The sequence below is a fragment of the Eurytemora carolleeae genome, unplaced genomic scaffold (genome assembly GCF_000591075.1).
Source record: "Eurytemora carolleeae unplaced genomic scaffold, Eaff_2.0 scaffold183, whole genome shotgun sequence".
NCBI lineage: Eukaryota > Metazoa > Arthropoda > Copepoda > Calanoida > Temoridae > Eurytemora > Eurytemora carolleeae.
In genome coordinates, this window is record NW_019396403.1 from 183621 (window position 1) to 205502 (window position 21882).

General features: G+C 31.4%; 2 protein-coding genes across 2 annotated transcripts in view; both read left to right on the forward strand.

The window, feature by feature from the left end:
- The window catches only part of LOC111702573 (choline dehydrogenase, mitochondrial), a 15106-nt gene extending 3868 nt beyond the window's left edge, over positions 1 to 11238 (forward strand). Inside the window, exons 5-20 of the mRNA XM_023474312.1 lie at positions 357 to 365; positions 1102 to 1168; positions 1797 to 1895; positions 2338 to 2435; positions 3753 to 3894; positions 4238 to 4336; positions 4726 to 4786; positions 5764 to 5868; positions 6360 to 6502; positions 6630 to 6694; positions 7402 to 7435; positions 7686 to 7768; positions 8235 to 8297; positions 9304 to 9455; positions 9982 to 10618; positions 10955 to 11238. Of these exons, the coding sequence (XP_023330080.1) occupies positions 357 to 365; positions 1102 to 1168; positions 1797 to 1895; positions 2338 to 2435; positions 3753 to 3894; positions 4238 to 4336; positions 4726 to 4786; positions 5764 to 5868; positions 6360 to 6502; positions 6630 to 6694; positions 7402 to 7435; positions 7686 to 7768; positions 8235 to 8297; positions 9304 to 9455; positions 9982 to 10106 (1345 nt within the window). The 3' untranslated portion in view covers positions 10107 to 10618; positions 10955 to 11238. The remainder of the gene's footprint in view (positions 1 to 356; positions 366 to 1101; positions 1169 to 1796; positions 1896 to 2337; positions 2436 to 3752; positions 3895 to 4237; positions 4337 to 4725; positions 4787 to 5763; positions 5869 to 6359; positions 6503 to 6629; positions 6695 to 7401; positions 7436 to 7685; positions 7769 to 8234; positions 8298 to 9303; positions 9456 to 9981; positions 10619 to 10954) is intronic.
- A 2864-nt stretch (positions 11239 to 14102) lies between these two features.
- Positions 14103 to 21882, forward strand: part of LOC111702552 (uncharacterized) — a 9481-nt gene continuing 1701 nt past the window's right edge. Inside the window, exons 1-10 of the mRNA XM_023474281.1 lie at positions 14103 to 14154; positions 15679 to 15751; positions 16875 to 16987; positions 17262 to 17339; positions 17909 to 17983; positions 19004 to 19082; positions 20052 to 20120; positions 20206 to 20243; positions 20498 to 20592; positions 21419 to 21527. Coding sequence (XP_023330049.1) covers positions 15679 to 15751; positions 16875 to 16987; positions 17262 to 17339; positions 17909 to 17983; positions 19004 to 19082; positions 20052 to 20120; positions 20206 to 20243; positions 20498 to 20592; positions 21419 to 21527 — 729 coding nt within the window. The 5' untranslated portion in view covers positions 14103 to 14154. The remainder of the gene's footprint in view (positions 14155 to 15678; positions 15752 to 16874; positions 16988 to 17261; positions 17340 to 17908; positions 17984 to 19003; positions 19083 to 20051; positions 20121 to 20205; positions 20244 to 20497; positions 20593 to 21418; positions 21528 to 21882) is intronic.

Sequence of the window (21882 nt, forward strand, 5' to 3'; positions counted from 1 at the left end):
ATTTAAATCAAGCAACGTATAGTTTCATATTTAAATCAAGCAATGTATAGTTTCATATTTAAATCAAGCAACGTATAGTTTCATATTTAAATCAAGCAATTTATAGTTTCATATTTAAATCGAGCAATGTAAAGTTTCATATTTAAATCAAGCAACGTATAGTTTCATATTTAAATCAAGCAACGTATAGTTTCATATTTAAATCAAGCAACATATAGTTTCATATTTAAATCTTAAAATATCAGAACATTTCCTTTAAAGTTTAATAATGCAGATGTTTTCCCAACTTTGTGTTAACTTTAAAAGTTTTTAATGTTACCAATGTGTGCATAATATATATATTTTATAAAATTCAGCTCAAAAAGGTCAAATTTCCAAGATTTATGTTGATGTAAAAATTTTTACATTTTTGTTTTGTTCAAAAATTAGATGATACATCATACATCCCACGTTTTGACTGAGTCACAAGTCTTAAATTTAATATGAAATTTAATATTTCTTATTTCAAGTATTTAATTTTGAGATTTAACATTAATTTCAAGAATCATCTTGGACAGTTACAAGTTATATTGAAAAGTTCTATTTATATTCCATTGGCTACTGGTAACTGGAGTGTAAACAGATCCATTTCCCTTACCTAGTGTCTAGTAAAACAATATGCTTTGTAACAACATCAAATACACAAGTAAAAAAAGTTCCTATTTACTGGTTACCACTGTACTATACAATTGTTACAAAATCTTAATGTGTTTTGAATACGGAAATTTAATATTGATCTAAAAAATAATTTGAAACCATATAAAAGCACTGTTTGCCTAATTTAAGCTGGAATCCTAGTATATTGAAAACAGAAAACTCTAGAATAGTAAGACGACTTTTAGAAACAAATTATAACTTTAAAAGTTCCAATGAGCATGAAAGACAGCAATGTATAGTGCTAACAGACCCATTACTCTTATAGATATGTGAATTTATAAGTGCCTAGTTAAACTATTTGCTTTGTAACAGCATCAAATACACTAAAGTATTACTATAATGTCGTCTTCCCATTCCATTATTTTCTGGTTATCACTGTATGTATGATTTTTGAATATTTTGAAGGTGGGAGGCTGAGGGTGCAGAGGGGTGGAGTTATGAAAATTGTCTACCTTACTTCAAAAAAGCACAAGTATAGACTTTGATTTTAAACACATTGAGTACACTTCAAACTACCTTCAACGTCTGTGTTGGAACATTTAAGTCATATTTTACATATAATGGGTGAAAACTGTTTCTAAAGTTAAGACTTACTAGACTTTTTTCCAAGACCTCTAGTTTACCGTGAGTATGTCTGGTATGAACAACTTTTCCAGACTAAGTAGTTTAAGCAAAGTTTAAGCCCCAAATTTAAATTTTGTCCACAGGACGAGATCAGTCTCTGAAGCCAAGTTGCATCCCTAACAAAGTGTTTAACCTCATGAGGCAGTGTAACATATTTTTAATTTTACTTTGCAAATTACAAAATCCAATGATGTTCGGGTTTCTATTAAATAATATTTGATAAAAACTAGTTTTATTCTATTTTAAGGTTTTGTCTTTATTTGTTTTCATCCAAACGTAGCAAATTTGATGAATACAGAATGTTCTCGGGAGGAATATCAACAATATTCGCAATTACATGTTTCTCCCAGAAACTGCAGTACATTTTTTCTGTCAGAGTTATTGGTAAATTCCTTCCACCGAATGACATTTTAAACTATGCGAAAAAAATTAAAAATGTTAAATTAAATTTGTTTGATTTTAAATGTTTTTTTTAGAGTCATGAGTATGGAGAAGATGAGTATAGAGGTGGAGGTGGACCTCTACATGTTTCAAGAGGAACTAGTGGTAATCCTCTTCATCAAGCTTGGCTTCAGGTTTATCATCTATAAATATAAAGTAGTGGGTGTCTGTCTGTTTGTTTTGTTGTGTGATTATAACTCAGGAACCCTTGGACCGATTTATACTAAACTAAACTCCGTACTTAGCTAGCATGGCAGTCTGGATATACATTATACTATACAAACCCCGTACTGCAGGCTGGATATACATTATACTAAACTAAACCCCGTACTGCAAGCTGGATATACATTATACTAAACTAAACCCTGTACTGCAGGCTGGATATACATTATACTAAACTAAACTCCGTACTGCAGGCTGGATATACATTATACTAAACTAAACTCCGTACTGCAGGCTGGATATACATTATACTAAACTAAACCCCGTACTGCAGGCTGGATATACATTATACTAAACTAAACTTCGTACTGCAGGCTGGATATACATTATACTAAACTAAACCCCGTACTGCAGGCTGGGCAAGAGGCTGGATATCCATTTACTGATGATATGAATGGATACCAACAAGAGGGGGTTGGATATATGGATGCAACAATTTATAAAGGACAACGGTAAATAAAAAAAGTAACACAGTAGTAATGTCAGAATTTAATTAGTCATGAACCTTAACTATTTTTCTAGAGATTTTATTTGATGGGGGTTTGGAAAAATCTTATTTTCAAATATCAAAATATTTTAAATTCAATCCAGATTGACTAAAATCAGCCAGATCAAGCTGGTTTAAACCAGATTAGGATAAAGGGTGTCAAAAGAAAAGGTTCTCACTTATAATTTTATCTGTGAAAAGGTTCTTAAATGATGCAACAAATTAAATGTTTATCTAGTTTTTGATACAATGAAACTAGTTTTGTAAAAAAATTGGAAATGAAAAATATTTGTAGTCTTTTTTAAAAGTCTTAAACTTTTATATAGCGTGAATTTAAGTGTTGAATGTACAGGTGGAGTGCTGCAGTAGCGTTGTACCTAGCCTTGAAAAGTATGAATTTAAGTGCTGAATGTACAGGTGGAGTGCTGCAGCAGCATATCTGTACCCAGCCTTGAAAAGTATGAATTTAAGTGTTGAATGTACAGGTGGAGTGCTGCAGCAGCATATTTGTACCCTGCCTTGAAAAGTATGAATTTAAGTGTTGAATGTACAGGTGGAGTGCTGCAGCAGCATANAAGGATTCGATGATTACGTAATAACTGAAATGATAAATATGTTATGTAGTGAGTAAAAATCAATGTTTTCTATTTGTGCATAATTTTGCATATTTTTTCTCTTTTCTTTTGGAAACCTGTATTTTCAAAAAAATTTATTTAAACAAATTTTAACTACACCATTTATATATGTATTTATATCTTTGTGTGTGAATAGTTCTTTATAATAATAATAATATTCTCAACTGTCTGCACTGCATAACTACTCCCTCCGCAGCGCTCGGCCCACAACATGGGAAAACCAAACCCAATATATTTCATCATAAACTGTACACACAAAAATTTAAGTTTGAAAAATGTTATTTCGGAAGTACGCAGTATCTAACAAAGAATAAGACTCTGATGGAGATATGAAACTTTCTAACTATTACGTCTTAAACATTCAATTTAATTTTTTATGGTTATAGGAATTTAAGTAAACAAAGAAATAAGTTAACAGCTGCATGGAATGGAACCATGAATTCTATAAAAGCGAATTATTTGTGAAGAAATTGAGTTTTTGCCAAAACTTTGGTTTTCTAATCTCTATATGTTTCCAACTTAATGTCGTAGACCATAGATATTTCATACTATCAACTCTATTAAATCATATAATCTAAGTTTGAAATATCAAAGGTTTACACCATCAGGTTGCAAAGAGAGTATGAATTTAAGTGCTGAATGTACAGGTGGAGTGCTGCAGCAGCATATCTGTACCCTGCCTTGAAAAGACAGAATCTATCAACCCTGACCAATGTTCTCGTCACCAAAGTTATATTTGAGGGCAAGAAAGCTGTCGGAGTAGAACTTATTGAAAAAGGAAAAACCAAGGTATATAAATGCCGCGATAGCAAGAAAACTATGGGACTGCTGTCGTCTTCTTATGTTTTAAATCCGCGATGAAATTACGAATTTTCTAATTTGTATTTGTAAATCTAAAATAGTATTAAAAATGTTCAAGTTAGGGAAAAATGTAAATCTGTTACAAATTTACAAATTACAAAAATCTCATAATTAAAATTTGATATTCAAAAAAGAGGAAGAAGACGACAACCGTGGTAATAAACTAATTTTTTTCAATTCTAAAGGGAGTGTGCACAAATTTTAAAAGGTGGTTTAAGATTGATCGCCTCAAACGAGAATTGTGAACACTCCCTTTAATGATGAATTATAGAGAATAAGAGGAGGTGAGATAATATTGAGTGGTGGAGCTATCAATTCTCCTCAATTGCTTATGCTTAGTGGTGTAGGCAATTCAGAAGATCTAAAAAAGGTAATTTGATTAAAGGAACTATGAGCGTATGAATTATAAACCCTTGTTTAAAATGTTAAAAACTAATTGTATTAATTATGGTTTCTCTTCAAAATTATAGACCAGATAAAGATGTTAAGGGTACCGTTCTAAATTGGACATGTTCCTCTTTAACTTGAAATTACGCCCACAGTTCCTTTAAACATATCTAGTTTTTAAACATATCCTGTCATTTGCTTATATTTACTTTCTTAATAGTGTCCAAGTGAGAATTTCATAATGACCTCAACACAGTTCTTGGCAGAAATTTATTTTGTATTGCAAATGATTGTTCTGTAAATCCTTCCGATCTTAGTAAAATGTTAGTTAAGAAACCTCCTTTACCTAGGACGATAGACGATATTGATTAGGTTGGAGTAGATGTAGTTCATGATCTACCTGGAGTTGGATATAATCTTCAAGACCATTTAGGAAATTTATTCATCATATTACAACATTTTTTGAGCCAATTCTTTTTAAAAAGTTATTTGATCTAAAAGAATTTCTTGAAAGCTAATATTTTCAAGATTTGAAACTTCATCATTAATTTCTAAACGTGAGATATAGGCCTAGAATATTTTCGCATATTACACAATTTAAGCAAAACCCAGGGGGGCTGGATCTTAGCTACCTCTCCGCAAGGTTGTAATGCAAGGAAAGTTACTTGCAGTTGCGTATACTCTGCGTACATATTGAAACCAGTTCTCTCTGGGCGAAATTGTAAACAAGAATAGATGCATCAGTGTTCGGTTAGTATCCGAGGAGGTTAAAAGCATTAAATTTTGATGATTTTGATAATTCACATAATAATTTCCTATGACCAGAATATTTCATTGATTTTTTTTTGTGAAAGATGGATCCCATATCAGGCTTATGGGATCCCACATCTGTCTTATGTTTACATTACCGCCCAGAGACAGTACACTGCAGTACAAAAGATGCGTACACCTCTGAAATAACTTTCCTTGCATTAGAACCTTGCCTCTCCGTGTATATTAGCCTAAGTGTACACTTGGGATAGTTTACTGATTAAGGATATTATGAGATTATGAGGAGGTTTTGTATCTTGAATTTTACTCAGTTTTCCTCAGAACAGTTTATTAACGATGACATACTGCTCTGTAAAAGACTGTAAATGTACGTCTTTCTGTGAAAATGTAATCCTTAACACGATAAAGGAGTAGTTGATTTTAATAGTTACATGAAAAATAAGTTCTCCTTTAAGTATTTTCATAAATCGACCCCGAGTACTGTAATAATACAGATTGACCTTTGGAAGTGAAGTACATGTCCTTTACAATTAGTAAAGGATTAGCGTACAGTTTCAATCGTTGGTAAAATCATTTTTCAAATGGCTCTTGGATAGCAACTATATTTAAATATATTTTTTGAATATGTTTCTTATATAGAGATGTATGTAGCCCAGTGCTGTAGTAAACCTGTAACCCTGTACTCGGATCAGAAAGGGTTAAAAATGATAAAAGTTGGTTTACAGTGGTTTTTTAATCAAACAGGTGATTATATGAAAGAAGTATTGATAAATCTCATCTAAAATTTTTCAAATACGCTTAGTTAATTATTTGTAATGTTGTTGCAAAAATTGAGAGTTTTTTTGTGAAGTAGATTCGTTATTTGTAATAATATATATAACAATTAAGATTTACTCAAGACGAAAGTTCGAACGTCTCTAAATATTTTATTTTTATTATTTTGTTTTATTTTAATTTCGACATAAAATTCTGTAAATATAACCACCACTACCTCGGCAAATTTTGCCTACAAAACATCCCTCGCTACGCTTTGGATGTTTGGTTGGCAAATTGGTCTCGGGAACCCTTGGTAAAATGAAATTCTCTGAACTTCCCTGTAAAGTAGTTGTTAAATAATTATCATAAGTGTACTTAAATAAGAATTTGGCAACATTATCAAATTAAATCATTATTGATTGAAACCATGATTGAATAAAAAAATAGATCGCCAATATCTTTCTCATCTCCATTTTTAGGATCAGCTGCTACTGCTCATCTTGAATCTGGTGGATTTATCCGTAGTCGAGCGGGAGTACCCCACCCGGATATACAGATTCATTTCCTACCTTCTCAAGTTATAGACCACGGCAGGAAACCTCCATACCTAGAAGCATTTCAGGTCATTCTTACAGGATCATTAACAGTAATCAATCTTAAAACTATTTTTTTATTAATTTTTGTTAGAAAACGGTAATTTCGCTCTTAAAATTACGGTTTATTCTTTTAGCCTACATATTTTTTTACAGGTCCATGTAGGTCCAATGAGAGCAACATCTCGAGGATGGTTAAAACTTGCTTCAAATGATCCAAGGTACCTTGTTTCCATATAAATATGGATGGCATATATATGGATAGGATGTACATCTATCTATATATATACATATACTAGGCTTTTAGGTCGGCTTGCATCCATCTTCTATTTCAATTGTGAACATGTTTTCTCCATACATTGTAAAACAAAAATAAAAGAGTTCAAGGATTTTATAAACAAAGGAATTGAGTCTTTGTACCAAACTCTGATTTGCTAAGACTTATATTTTTTCCTCCTGATGGTGTAAACCTTTGATATTTCAAACTTAGATTTTTTCATCTAACAGAAATCATAGTTTGAAATATCTAAAGTCTACAACATTGGATTACAAAGATATAGAGATTAGAAAATCTAATTTTGTTGGAGGCAAATCTATAAAATTTCGATCGTCCATAAACCTTCTCTGTGGACATGTAAGGTCCAACGCAAAACTTGGGACCGATCGGTTCAGCCGTTTCAACAGACAAGCAAAGTTTACAATGTACAGCATATTTTCAAAATTTTACAATAATAAAATCGTTAAAACACACATTTTTGAAATTTTGATCATTCCTAAACCTTCCCTGGGGTCACGTGAGGTCCCACACGATCGGTTCAGCCGTTTATTGGATACAAACAAATAAATAAACAGACAGACAAGCAAAGTAAATATATAAAGATAAATAAGAAATTATTTATAAAACTTTATTTAACTTTTTTATTTTTAGAGCTCATCCTCTTATACAACCTAATTATCTTCAGGTAAAAATTTACAAATTCCGTCTCTTCCCATACTGGGTATTCAGTGAGAACCAGAAAACAGGGGAATTGTTGTCGTCTTTTTTCCTTTAATTATAAATTTTTATAAAGCGCCATGAACAATGAACATATTTTGTGTTATGTCAGTTGCAAAAGTTAACTTACAAAATACTAGAGGTGACATTTCTTAACTAAAAGGGAAAACAAACTATGGAATTCATTTGACTTAATAAATAAATATTGGTATTCCTAGACTGAACAGGACAGGTGGGAGATGAGACAGTGTGTTCATCTTATGAGAGAAATATTTGCTGAACCAGCCTTTGATCAATACAGGTTCAATTCTATAATCCAGCGTTGCCCAGGGTACTCATATAATAACTCCCGCCGTTCAGGACCATATGCGTGTAAACGGCGGGAGTAATTATGAGTACCCTGGGCAACGCTGGATTCCCAAACTAGTCTCTAATAAAGATAAATAAGAAAACAATCATGATGATTCGATTAATCAAATATTTTTAATATTTTTAGCATGCCTATTTTATAATCATAAAATAGCGTTAACAATCTTGTAAAGGAATTGAGTCCTAGCCACAAACTCTGATTTTCTGATCCTATATCTTTTCAACCCAATGTCGAAAGTTTCGATATTTCAAACTTTAGACTTTTGTTAGATCAAATAATTAATTTTGAAATATAATAGGTTTGAACCATCAGGTTAAAAAAATAAGGATTCGAAAATTTGAGGAAAACCAATTAAAAATTTTGTAATTTATTTAACCCCTCAAACCTTTAATCTCAGGGGTCCTGAGCTTGCTCCTGGTTCTGATGTAAAGAGTGATAAACAAATTGATGCTTTTGTTAGGTAAATAAACAATATGTTAGGTAAATGAACACTTTGCTAGGTAAATGAACACTTTTTAGGGAATAAGACCAGTTTATTATGTAAATTAAACACTTTCAATAAAAAACTTTATTATAAATAGAAAACTTTGGTAATTAAATAGAATTCTTGGGTAGGTAAATAACACTTTGTCAGGTAAACAGAACACTACGAATTCTGTGTTAGGTCAATAGAACACAATATAGGGAAATAGAACAGTTTGTTCTGTAAATTAAACATTGTAAAGGTAAAAATATCAATTTTTAAGGCAATTAGCAAACTTTCCTAAATAGGATATTTTTTAGGTGTAGAACAATTTTTTTAGGTAAATAAAACACTTTGTTAGGTAAAAAGAATATTTTGTGAGGTAAATAAAACCAAATATTATTCGCATTTTACTACGATGCATTCGAGTGAGCAATTGAAGGGATACATCTAAAACTCAGTTTGTCCAAAAAAGATTCAGTAATAAACAAAGAAAAATAATAGAAATAAAAATGATACTATGCAGTTTTTTCATTTTTGTGTCTATATTTAAGCTAATAAAAATTCATAAAGTTAAAAAAACTTTGATCCATTTTAAAAATGAAAATTATAAAATCGTGTATATAACTGAATAAATTATAAAAAACGTGTTTATAACTGAATAAATTATAAAAAACGTGTTTATAACTGAATAAATTATAAAAAACCTGTTTATAACTGAATAAATTATAAAAAAAACGTGTTTATAACTGAATAAATTATAAAAAACTTGTTTACAACTAAATAAATTATAAAAAACGTGTTTATAACTGAATAAATTATAAAAAACGTGTTTATAACTATATAAATTATAAAAAACGTGTTTATAACTGAATAAATTATAAAAAACGTGTTTATAACTGAATAAATTATAAAAAACGTGTTTATAACTAAATAAATTATAAAAAACGTGTTTATAACTGAATAAATTATAAAAAACGTGTTTATAACTGAATAAAATTAGGGATAAATGTGACAGTGCCTACCACCCTTCTTGCACCTGTAAGATGGGGGATACTTCAGACAACATGGCTGTAGTGGACTCACAGACTAGAGTCATAGGCCTTGATAACATCAGAGTTATTGATTCAAGTATCATGCCTAGTGTCGTATCAGGTCAAACAGCCTTTACTTTATTTTAATACATTAAATATTATTTTGACATATTGATGATCTTCAGTCAAAAACCAAAAAGTACCAAAAAGTTAAAGCTTTCTTGCCACTCGTGATTTTTAAATTAAACCTTAACTTTTATCCATATCGTTTGAACATCTAACTTACCGAAATCATGGAGTATTCATGACTACTGGAAATCAATAATGATTCTCGGGAAAATGTTTAAACTAGAGCTTTCTTCTTGGACATTGATTTAATTTTCCTGAGGCAAATTAAAAAAAAGACCGGTGGCCGAATTTAAAGAATTTGAACGGCGGTTTAAATTTAAGCCGCGGTTTAAATATGGTTGGTTCCACTTAAAATTGTATCAAATGTTTCAAGATTTAAACCGGCGCTTAATTTAAACCGGGTTTGGCGGGTTTAAACCGCGGCTCAAATTCTTTAAATTCCATCTCCGTTTTTACGTTTATCGGTTACAAGCAATAACAAACATAGATATAAGTTTATTTTTACTATTTTTACTTAGGTAACCTGAACGCTCCAACCATCATGCTCGCAGAGAAAGCAGCTGATATATTGCTCGGTAGAGCCCCGCTACCACCGGCTACAGGAATACCGGTTTATGAACCGGATTTATCTAAACAAAGATAAATGAACTAATGAATGAGCATTACACTTTTGACAGAACTAAACTTAATTACTTTTTCTCTATTCTAAATTGAATTTTAAGAAGTTTCAAAAATTTCTTTGGTCCAAAATAACTTTCTGAAATAATTGTTCTACAAAACATATGCTGCTCTCACGCTTAACAACCCCGATCTTTGCCAATTACTCTCTTTAAACTTTCTGAAGAGCAGATCAACAGCTGTTAAACGTTAAAGAACAACCAAAGCTTGTTTTTTTTAATTCAAAAGTTCTTGGCTTTCACCTTGGACCAGCAAGGCTTTTAGATTCATTTGGATTCTTCAATTTAATCTTGTGATGAATAATTTACAATATTTTAATTTTGTTGTTTTTTTAATACTTTTGCATCCCCCGGCTAAAAATTAAAAGAGAAAAAATGAAAAATTTATGTAGAATTGGTCAAAATGTGATTGAAAGTTACAAGACGAGTAACAAACCGTTAAATCTGTGTGCACAGGATCAAATTTGTCCAGGAGCAGGTACTAATGCAAGGAAAGTTATTTCGCAAGTGAACGCATACTTTGTACTGCAGTGTACTGTCTTTGGGCGGAAAAGTAAACACAAGAAGGATGTCACAGCCTGACATGGAATCCATTTTCACAAAAATAATCTATGAAATATTCTGGTGAAAGGAAACTATTAAGTGAATTATCAAATTATCAAAATTAAATGCTTTGTTCCTCCTCGGATACTAGAAGAACACTGATGCACCTATTCTTGTTTACAAATTCCGCCCAGAGAGAACTGGTTTCAATATTTACGCAGAGTGTACACAACCGCAATTAAATTTCCTTGCATTATAGTACCTTGTCCAGGAGGGGCTCACATTTTTTTTCAAGGGGGGTGGGTGGTCTCACCACCTAATGGGACCTGAACAACCATTGGAAACCATAGATTTTATTCGTTCATTTATATTTTAAACTTTTGTGTTTCCTTTGCTCTAAACTTAAGTGTTAAAGTTTTGGAAACTTAGCATTGATTTCTGTGAAGTCAAAATATTTGTATCATCCTTTTACGATGCATTTATACTTACATATTTATACACCCTATATTTTATGTGTTTCGTTTATTGTTTAATAAACATTAATAAACAAATCTTTTAAACATAAATCCGTGTTCATTTTATTAATGCAGTTTTAAATACATTCAAAAATACATATTCAAAAAGTTTTTTTTTCAAAAAGAATAGTTTATTCTTAAAAGTGCATTTTTTACAAAAAAAATATAAAGTTTTTAATTCAGGGTTATTTATGATATCAACAAGTAAAATATTCTAATATCGCAAAGAAGCAAAAAACTTGCCTCAAACTCTATTCTAATCTGTATATTTTTTAACCATGAGAATGTTATATTTCAGACTTTTACTTTCTTTACTTTTTGAAATCTCAAAGTTCTGCGACATCAGATTCCAAAGATATAAGAACTCGAAATTTAGAGTTAGTGGCGAATGTTTAGTTATTTGAGATCTTTAAACTATGAAAATATACTGTCATAATAGAATCAGATAGACGTTGGGATATCCCCCCCCCNCACTCATCTAAGAAAGATTCCAAGTCCAACCCAGGAAAGTTCAAACTAGCTGTTAAATATTTAAGGTTGTCACTTCAAAAGATTTGATTTTTTAGTCCCTAGATAGATAGATAAATAGACAGATAAATACCATACAGATAAATCATACACTTGTTGTTAATAAAAGAAACTGTAAAATTGAAGAATAATTATTTAACTTTATGTTCCTTGAAAGGTAAAATATATGTTTTGGTATAAAAAATAACACTATGAATAAGAATTAAATATTTTTTGCAAAATTATTTAAATGGACAATTGGAAAACTATATATATTATATAATTTAAGATCTTGATTATTTTTTTAAAAGAGTTTATTGATCATTTTCTTTGATATATACTTTTTGGAAAATGAATGGTAATTCCTTATTAACTTTAGGATTTTGAATCTTTTTTTAAGAAGCGATTATAATTGTCTTTCTATTTATCCTATTTCAGAATAGCCTGATTATAACAAAGCACACGTTTTTAAATCATCAAATATAAAAAAATGAATTTTATGAATGTACACGGTGTGCACTGTTCAGGCATTATTATAATAAATGAATAGATAGAAATATAACAGAGGAAGAATGATTTTGCTAAAATAAATTTCAGAAACAAACAAATCATTCAGTTTCCTGAAAAAATAGATACAGTGTGTCCCATTGACAATTTCTAGGTCAGAATTATAATGTTTGTTACATTATTTTATATATTTCTTATTCTATAGTAAACATGTTTTATTTTATAACTGGAATTACTTCTTTTTCTTTAATTCCATGCACAGAGTTCTTGTATCTTCCATCTTCCATCGAGCAGAGTTCTTGTATCTTCCATCGAGCAGAGTTCTTTTCCCTTCCATCTTTCATCGAACAGAGTTTTTGTCCCTTCCATAGTTCTTGTCCCTTCCATCTTTCATTGAACAGAGTTCTTGTCCCTTCCATATTTCATCGAACAGAGTTCGTGCCCCTTCCATCTTTCATCGAACAGAGTTCTTGTCCCTTCAATCTTACATCGAACAGAGTTCTTTTCCCTTCCATCTTTCATCTAACCCGGCCTTGGTCTGCAATGTTGCAATCATTCTTTTTAAAGATCTTTTGTGTGGGACAGTCTTCCTGTTTCTAATATGCTGGTAGACTATATAATCTCTTCCTTATAGCTTGTGAATACTTTTAAATAATCCAAATCCGAGCTGCTTGTGAAAATACCATTTTGAGAAATGGCATGTAGTAGAAAAATCTACTTTCTGCAATATTCGCGAATTTTGTTATATTACAAAACATTCATATTTCAGTTGCTCGTATCTTTTTACAGATTGTATTTGTTTGGGACACCCTGTGAAAAGATTTTTATTGAAAAAGGTTAATTTTTCATAAATTCATATATTGTGTATATATTATGTATATGTATGTAATAAAAAATTCAATTTTTTTGAAAACATACGGTGGTAGGCGATTTAATCACTATAATAAAGACGACTTTCGATTTCACTTTTGATTTAAAACAAGGTTTTAAACAGCATGGAATTGGATACACAAAAACAAGGAAACAAGGAGAAGTAGAAAAAATTCTCTTTAATTTCCAGTAAACTTGTTATTCAAAGAAAGCTTGTTTACAATATAATCGCCTACCACTGTATTAAATATTAAAACCACCCATGGTGTTATTTTAAAAAGTTTGTTTACAATATAATCGCCTACCACTGTATTAAATATTAAAACCACCCATAGTGATATTTTAAAAAGCTTGTTTACAATATAATCGCCTACCACTGTATTAAATATTAAAACCACCCATGGTGATATTTTAAAAAGCTTGTTTACAATATAATCGCCTACCACTGTATTAAATATTAAAACCACCCATAGTGATATTTTAAAAAGTTTGTTTACAATATAATCGCCTACCACTGTATTAAATATTAAAACCACCCATGGTGATAATTTAAAAAGTTTGTTTACAATATAATCGCCTACCACTGTATTAAATATTAAAACCACCCCTGGTGATATGTTAAAAAGCTTGTTTACAATATAATCGCCTACCACTGTATTAAATATTAAAACCACCCATAGTGATATTTTAAAAAGTTACAGAGCGAGAAAATAACCAAAAGCTGATTCATTAATATTTCCAACTACAGGGTGTTTCCTGTTACATTAAACTTATTTTCATGTTAAACACAATGAATTTAATTAGTTTTGTTTCTTATATTTCAAAGTATTTTTTAGAAAAGAAATTTACCCCCCCCCCCCCCGGCACACACTAGTGAATAGCCGAAAATGGGGGGAGAGGTAATTGTAGTAAATGATTCTGAGAATTTTTGTTTTGAATTCGTTTCATGGTTTATGATTTTATGACTTCGTAATTGTATTTTAAAAATTGTTTTGTGACACATTTCTCTGGTATATAAGGTTGGGTTTACAAAATATCAAATATTAGAGGCTTTCATCTCAACTCAAACAGGGTATTTGTCAACTTATATAACTTTAAACTATAGTTTATTTCATTTCAGATTAAAACGTTTCCTGCATGATTTCAAACTCCCTTAACTTTCGAGCAGAAAAAGTGTTAAAATTATTAAATGCAAATATGCATATTTTATACATTTTATCAAATAAACTTGGGTTTAAAATCTATACATGTTGATTAAGCTGTACTAGTGATTCCGCTAAATTACCTTATGTTGGAATAATTTAGATTGTTTATAATTATTTATTTTGACCAAGTCAGCCTTTCAGTATAATTTTGGTGACTGGTCTAACTTTTACTGGCGTTTGATCAAGATTGAAGAATAAACAAGTCCTGTTTTTTACAGTTTTACGCAGTTGTTCTCAAGGATGTTAATTTCTAAAGGATATTTTTAGGGTGCCAGAATTTAAATTTCTATTTATATTCAAATAAATGTGATGCTTCGTGTTTTGATTGTAAAATTGACGGAGCAAATTATTCTAAAAATATTTAATTTTCATTTGGTAAATGCATCAACAATGTTTTCTTTTTGTAAGCTTCAAAACAAGGTTCTACTCTCTGATTCAGCTATAGTATAAATGGATGTTTTTGCTTGAGTAAATGCAGTTGAGCTGAAGCTTTATCGAAAACAGTTTTATATTTAGAAATTCAGCAGTTAAATCAGTTTTAGTAGCGGGGCAACAATTGTTTACAATAATCTCAGAGTAAATATATAGATCTCATAGAGAGAGGAATTAACTCCAAAAATCGTAATATCGCCATTTTTTTAAATTGCACTGCTTAGTGCGTACCGTACTCCATGCTAGCGCAAAAGCACTTTATGAGGCAACGCGATTGTAATGAAATTTCAAATTATGCATGACGTCACTGAAGCCAAAGGTGACACAATTCGAACCCGTCTTTTAGTGTAGAGGAATCAATAAGTATATAAAAAGAAGAAAGAAAAAACACAAATTCTTATTTATCACCATTATGGAATATGTTGTCAGACAGTGCTATAGTGATGTAAAATTCATTACGTATTCTCTATTGGCAATATTTTTGTGCTAGCTAGACTAGCTAGATTTTTATGATGCACGTTGTATAACTTGGTGTTGTAAATATTTACATGAACTGAACACTATAAACTCCCTTGTATACCACACCTTTACTATAATGCGACAAAACTTAATTTGAATTTTTTCTTTGTTGTATTGGAACAAAATCACTCAAGTTTAAATATTTCATGTAAAAATTTACCAAAGAAAGACCTTTGACCTTAAGATTAAAAAGTAAGAATTAAAGAGAAAATGCGTAAAATTTACCTCAAAATTAATATTTTTCCGGATGTGAAGGCTCACTACATTGAAAACATTTTCTTGTACGGACTTTAGACTCAAAAGAAACAGTACGCCAAAAGAATCATTTTATTCTAGTGATAATTTTTTTATTCTAAAAAATACTGCCAAAACTCAAATGCAAATGAAAGGAAAGTCTTAATTTCCAGAATTTAAAATAATTTATCTGTATATTTGCTCAGATGAAGACGATAATTTTCTTCTGCTTGATTGCAATCGCATCCGCCAGACCAGGGGAACAACTGAATGTGGAAGGTGAAGTATTTAGTTAGGTTATAGGAAACATAAGGAGAAGATAAATACAAAGAAGGAGGTAGAAAACAGGAGGAGGTAGGAAATATGAACCGTTAGGAAACAAAAGGAGGTAGAAAACAGGAGAATTTAAGAAATACGAGGAGGTAAGAAAACAAAATAAGTAGGAAACAGGATAAGGTAGCAAACAGGAGGAGTAGTAAACAGGAGGAGGTTGTAAACGGGAGAAGGCAGGAAACATATAGAGTAAGAAACAGGAGAAGGTAGGAAACTGGAGAAGAAAGAAAACAGGAGGAGATATCAAAACAGGAGAAGATAGGAAACAGAAGAAGATAGGTAAGAGGAGAAGTTAGGAAACAGGAAAAGGTAGGATACAGAAAATTAAGTGGGAAACAGAAGAAGGTTGGAAACAGGAGAAGGTAGGAAACCGGAGAAGGTAGGAAACAGTAGAAGATAGAAAACAAGAGAAGGTAGGATACAGAGAAGGTTGGAAACAGGAGAAGGTAGGATACAGAAGAAGGTAGAAAACAGGAGAACGTAGAAAACAAGAGAAGAGGAAGATAAAGAACACGAAGGAACTCGGAAAGAGGAAATGCAGGAAACAGAAGTAAATAGGAAACTGGGGGAAGTAAGAAACAAAGAAAAATCTGAACCTAAAGGGAGAAAAGTATGTATATATAGGAAGTATATATATAGGAAGTAGGAGGTGGTAGGAAACTGGAAGTGGTGGGAAACATTCAGAACAAAGAAACAGGGGGAGGTTATCCTAGCCTAGGAGGTAGGAAACAGGAGTAATTAGGAAGCAGGAGTAAGTAAGATGCGATTATGAAATAAAATAACTTAACTAACCCAACCCTTGTACCCTATCTGTTTATTCTGTGGTCAAAAGATTAAAAATGACAATACATCGCTTCACTATGATATTAAACAAGTCCTCCCCCCCCCCCACCTCTCCACGCCTCCTTTAAAATCAGAGCATCCTGTGTAAGCAACCCCTGGTACCCCTCCTACTTCTAATATATACAGGAGATTTTGCTACTAAAAGTTCTTTTTTTTGTCCAAAAGAACTAAATATATTTGTAATGGTAGTTTTATTATATAAATAAACTAAAAATAAATATATTAGATGTGGATGTGAGTTGGGTTGCAGGAAGTTGCTTGGTTGAGCACTGGAAGGATGAGCTGGATCTAAAAACAAATATGGAGAATATCAATGCTTGTCTGGACTGTTGGAGAAAGGTTTGTGTCTTCCTATTTCATTTCTAAGAAAAATCAGAAAATTAAATTGTTAAGAAAAGTAAATGCCTACAACTTTTTATCAAGCTTTTAATGATGGTTTTGAAGAAAGCTAATAATCCCTTTATTTGGCTGTGTATTAGGTGTAGCTCCTATGACAGAAGATTGTTTGAAGAAAGCTAACAATCCTTTTATTTGGCTGTGTATTAGGTGTAGCTCCTATGACAGAAGATGGTTTGAAGAAAGCTAATAGTCCCTTTATTTGGCTGTGTATTAGGTTGGGGACCCAATGACCGAAGATGGTTTGAAGAAAGCCAAGGCCTGTGTTGAGTCCCAGCTTCCTTGGGAGTTTCAGGTTATACAATACATATATCATGGAGAGAGAGAGAGACCTGTACAACTTTAGAATAAGAGAGAGAGACCTGTACAACTTTAGAATAAGAAGACAAACCACTCAACTCAAGTTCATGTTGTGAACATGAACATGAACATGAACATGAACATGAAACACAGCAATTGTGCAGTATTCACAGACTAATTTTACTTAATAAGTTAATTTTCAATCTACTGCAAACTTTTTATTGTATAACAAAATATAATTTTGTCTCACTAAATCACAGTGTTTGGGTCTCACCCATGGTGATATTTTAAAAAGCTTGTTTACAATATAATCGCCTACCACTGTATTAAATATTAAAACCACCCATATATATATATAATTATAATTCAAGTATTATGAAGATTTATCATAACATTTCTCCTCAAAAATAATGAAAGTAGAGAGGTAGTTCCCAAGGGGTGATCAATTGTTACAATTTTTGAATGGATTAATTAATGCAAACATATTTGAAATAGTATTTTTTTACGATTATGATTTTACACCCAAACATTAATTTGTAAAATTAATAATGTTAAATTACTCAGGCATGTGCTGATGAGGTTAACAGTGTCGAACTAGATAACCCAGAGGCTGTAGGACCTGTCCTAGAATGCTTTAAGGTAAACCATCTGTAGGACCTGTTCTAGAATGCTTTCAGGTAAACCATCTGTAGGGCCTGTCCTAGAATGCTTTAAGGAACCTGGTTTAAAATAAACCATCTGTAGAACCTGTCCTAGAATACTTCAAGGTAAACCATCTTTAGGTTCTGTACTAGAATGGTTCAAGGTAAACCATCTGTTGGTCCTGTCCTAGAATTCTTCAAGGTAAACCATCTGTAGGTTCTGTCCTAGAATTCTTCAAGGTAAACCATCTGTAGGTCTTGTCCTAGAATACTTTAAGGTAAACCATCTGTTGGTCCGGTCCTAGAATACTTCAAGGTAAACCATCTGTAGGTTCTGTCCTAGAATATTTCAAGGTACACCATCTGTAGGTTCTGTCCTAGAATACTTCTAGGTAAACAATCTGTTGATCCTGTCCTAGAATATTTCAAGGTAAACCATCTGTAGGTCCTGTCCTAGAATACTTCTAGGTAAACTATCTGTAGGTCCTGTCCTAGAATACTTCAAGGTAAACCATCTGTTGGTCCTGTCCTAGAATGCTTCAAGGTAAACCATCTGTTGATCCTGTCCTAGAATATTTCAAGGTAAACCATCTGTTGGTCCTGTCCTAGAATACTTCAAGGTAAACCATCTGTAGGTCCTGTCCTAGAATACTTCAAGGTAAACCATCTGTTGGTCCTGTCCTAGAATACTTCAAGGTAAACCATCTGTAGGTCCAGTCCTAGAATACTTCAAGGTAAACCATCTGTAGGTCCTGTCTTAGAATACTTCAAGGTAAACCATCTGTTGGTCCTGTCCTAGAATACTTCAAAGTAAACCATCTGTAGGTCCAGTCCTAGAATACTTCAAGGTAAACCATCTGTAGGTCCAGTCCTAGAATACTTCAAGGTAAACCATCTGTAGGTCCTGTCCTAGAATACTTCAAGGTAAACTATCTGTAGGTCCTGTCCTAGAATAACTATGCAACTGCTGGGTTTAACATTAACTATGTTAAGAAATTTCCAAAACGATTTTGTTTAGAATTTCCGACATGAGGCAGGAGCCAACTATTGTCTGGAAAAAGTTGAAGAATCTGAAGATCCTATTGATACACTTACAGGTACTTAGTCTTATGCAATCTGAGCTGAAAACTTTAGAATGAGATATCCTTAATCCCGATTTCTTAATCTGAGTATCCAATGGACACACTTTTGATTTTCTTCTGAAACCGTTCTTTCTTGGATAAAGTAGAGAAAAATCAAAAACCGGTTTTTAAAATTAGAGAGTTCCTCCTGTTTCTGTATATAATCCTTAATAGCGCACAAAATTTTAAATTTATCGGCTTCATATACGCGACTCTGATTGGTTGAATTTTATACACTTTTCAGGCTACAAGTACAAGATTAGGTTAGTCTCGATATTAAGAAAAAGAGAGGATCACGCATTAATCTCTATATCCACTATTCTAAAGTTTTCAGCTCATAGATTTTTATTGGTTTCTTGGTTTCTAGGTTTCTCAGTTTCTTGGTTTCTTAGTTTCTTGGTTTCTTAGTTTCTTGGTTTCTTTATTTTTTGGTTTCTTTATTTTTTGGTTTCTTTATTTTTTGGTTCCTTTATTTTTTGGTTTCTTAGTTTCCTGGTTTCTAGGTTTCTTAGTTTCTTAGTTTCTTAGTTTCTAGGTTTCTTGGTTTCTTGGTTTAAATCCAATTAACATTGAAACTACTAAACCGTTTTGGTCCACTTTTTTTTGAGGAACCTGGCATGATGCTCATTAATTTTTAATTATTTTCCGCAATACAACCATATGCCTAGCTTAAAAGCTTAAAAGTCTAGTTAAGAATAACCAAGATATCCATACTTCTTTCTTTGAAAATTGTTTAGCTTCAATTGTGGTTTCTCTATAACAGTGACTTGCGAATTTATACTAAAAAATGGAGGAAAATGCAAGAACAAACGCTTTTGAAGCTAAAAAAATGACGATATCATTCACATTTTTGATGAGAAAAATGTTTAAAGGTTGTGTATCGGGCATGCCCCCTATAATTGGAATTCCTTCAATTTATAAAAAATAACTAATTTCCTGTTTAAGATGGATCTGTGTGTATGCTTGAGTTCTCTAAAAATGTCACCATGTTTCAACAATACACCAGATCTTCAGGTCTACAGATAAACGACTAAATTAATAAATAAAGACAAAAACAGGTCGATTCATATTTACATAGAACTTGATTTTTTTATTTTAGGATCAGACAGGACAGGGAAAAAAATTAAGCCTGGAAAGGTAAAAAGTTTTTGGCACAAACTCAAACTTTCTAATTCCTAATCTTTGCAACCTTTGATATCTAAAACTTAGAATTTTGTTCAAACAAATATCATAGATTTCTAGTTCATGAAATGCTTAAAGTTTAAAATGCTAAATGTTTCTATCATAAGGTTGCAAAGATAATTGGATGAGATAGAAGATTATAGTTTAAAGCAAGTATTAATTTTCTTAAATAACTGTTGACCTTTTTTATTTGTTTTGTTAAACTCCAGGAATCTGGTGAAGGGAAACTATTAAAGCAGTATGTGATGGGAACACTAATGCCGAAAGCGCATTGTGAGGTGGCAAACATTGATGATTTAGACAGGTAAATAATATGGATTTAGACAGGTAAATAATATAGATTTAGACAGGTAAATAAAATAGATTTAGACAGGTAAATAGAATAGATTCAGACAGGTAAATAATATAGATTTAGAAAATAAAATAGATTTAGACAGGTAAATAAAATAGATTTAGACAGGTAAATAAAATAGAAGGTAAATAAAATAGATTTAGACAGGTAAATAAAATAGATTTAGACAGGTAAATAAAATAGATTTGGACAGGTAAATAAAATAGATTTAGACAGGTAAATAAAATAGATTTGGACAGGTAAATAATATAGATTTAGACAGGTGAATAAAATAGATTTAGACAGGTAAATAATATAGATTTAGACAGGTAAATAAAATAGATTTACACAGGTAAATAAAATAGATTTACACAGGTAAATAAAATAGATTTAGACAGATAAGTAAGATATATTGGATAGTTGAAACTTTGCTTAGAAAATATAAGGAATAGAGAATTAAAGTTTGTCGGGGAGTTGAGTTTCATTGTTCGCATAAAAACCATGAATTCTAAACTATCAAACAGAATTTTAAGAATCAAAGTGATAAATAATACTTTTTATTAACAAAATCTTGATTTTTTAACTTAATGTATTTTTATAGTAGTTCTAAAACACAATTGTCATTGACTATTTCTCTCAGACAGATATGATAATTGTCGATAAGTATTTTATCAGAGAGTTCGATAATTTTCGATAATTTATCGAATTCTTACTTTGTGTAATTTTTAACAACTAAAAAAATCATGTCGTGGTTAGTCAATTGTTAATCAACGATATGAAATTATTCTCTTGTATTTAGACAGGACGCCTGCACTAAATGTTTTGATGACTCTATAAAAGCTGATCCTGTCGATGTTATGAAGGAAATAGTTGCCTGTAGTGATAAATATCTTCTACCAGCTTATCAGGTATTATAGTGCAGCAGGTTGAACTAAAGTAGATTCAACGGAATCTTGAAATATGTTTTTGAATTGAACTGTCGAGAAGAACAAAAACTGTTTTGAATTTCTTCTATAGAATGGAATATATTTTCTTCTCTCTTGTGCGTACCAGAGATGTCGCATGAATTTCTTCTATGGAACGGAAAAGATTTTCTTCTCTCTTGTGCGTACCAGAGATGTTGCATGAATTTCTTCTATGGAACGGAAAATATTTTCTTCTCTCTTGTGCGTACCAGAGATGTCGCATGAATTTCTTCTATAGAATGGAATATATTTTCTTCTCTCTTGTGCGTACCAGAGATGTCGCATGAATTTCTTCTAT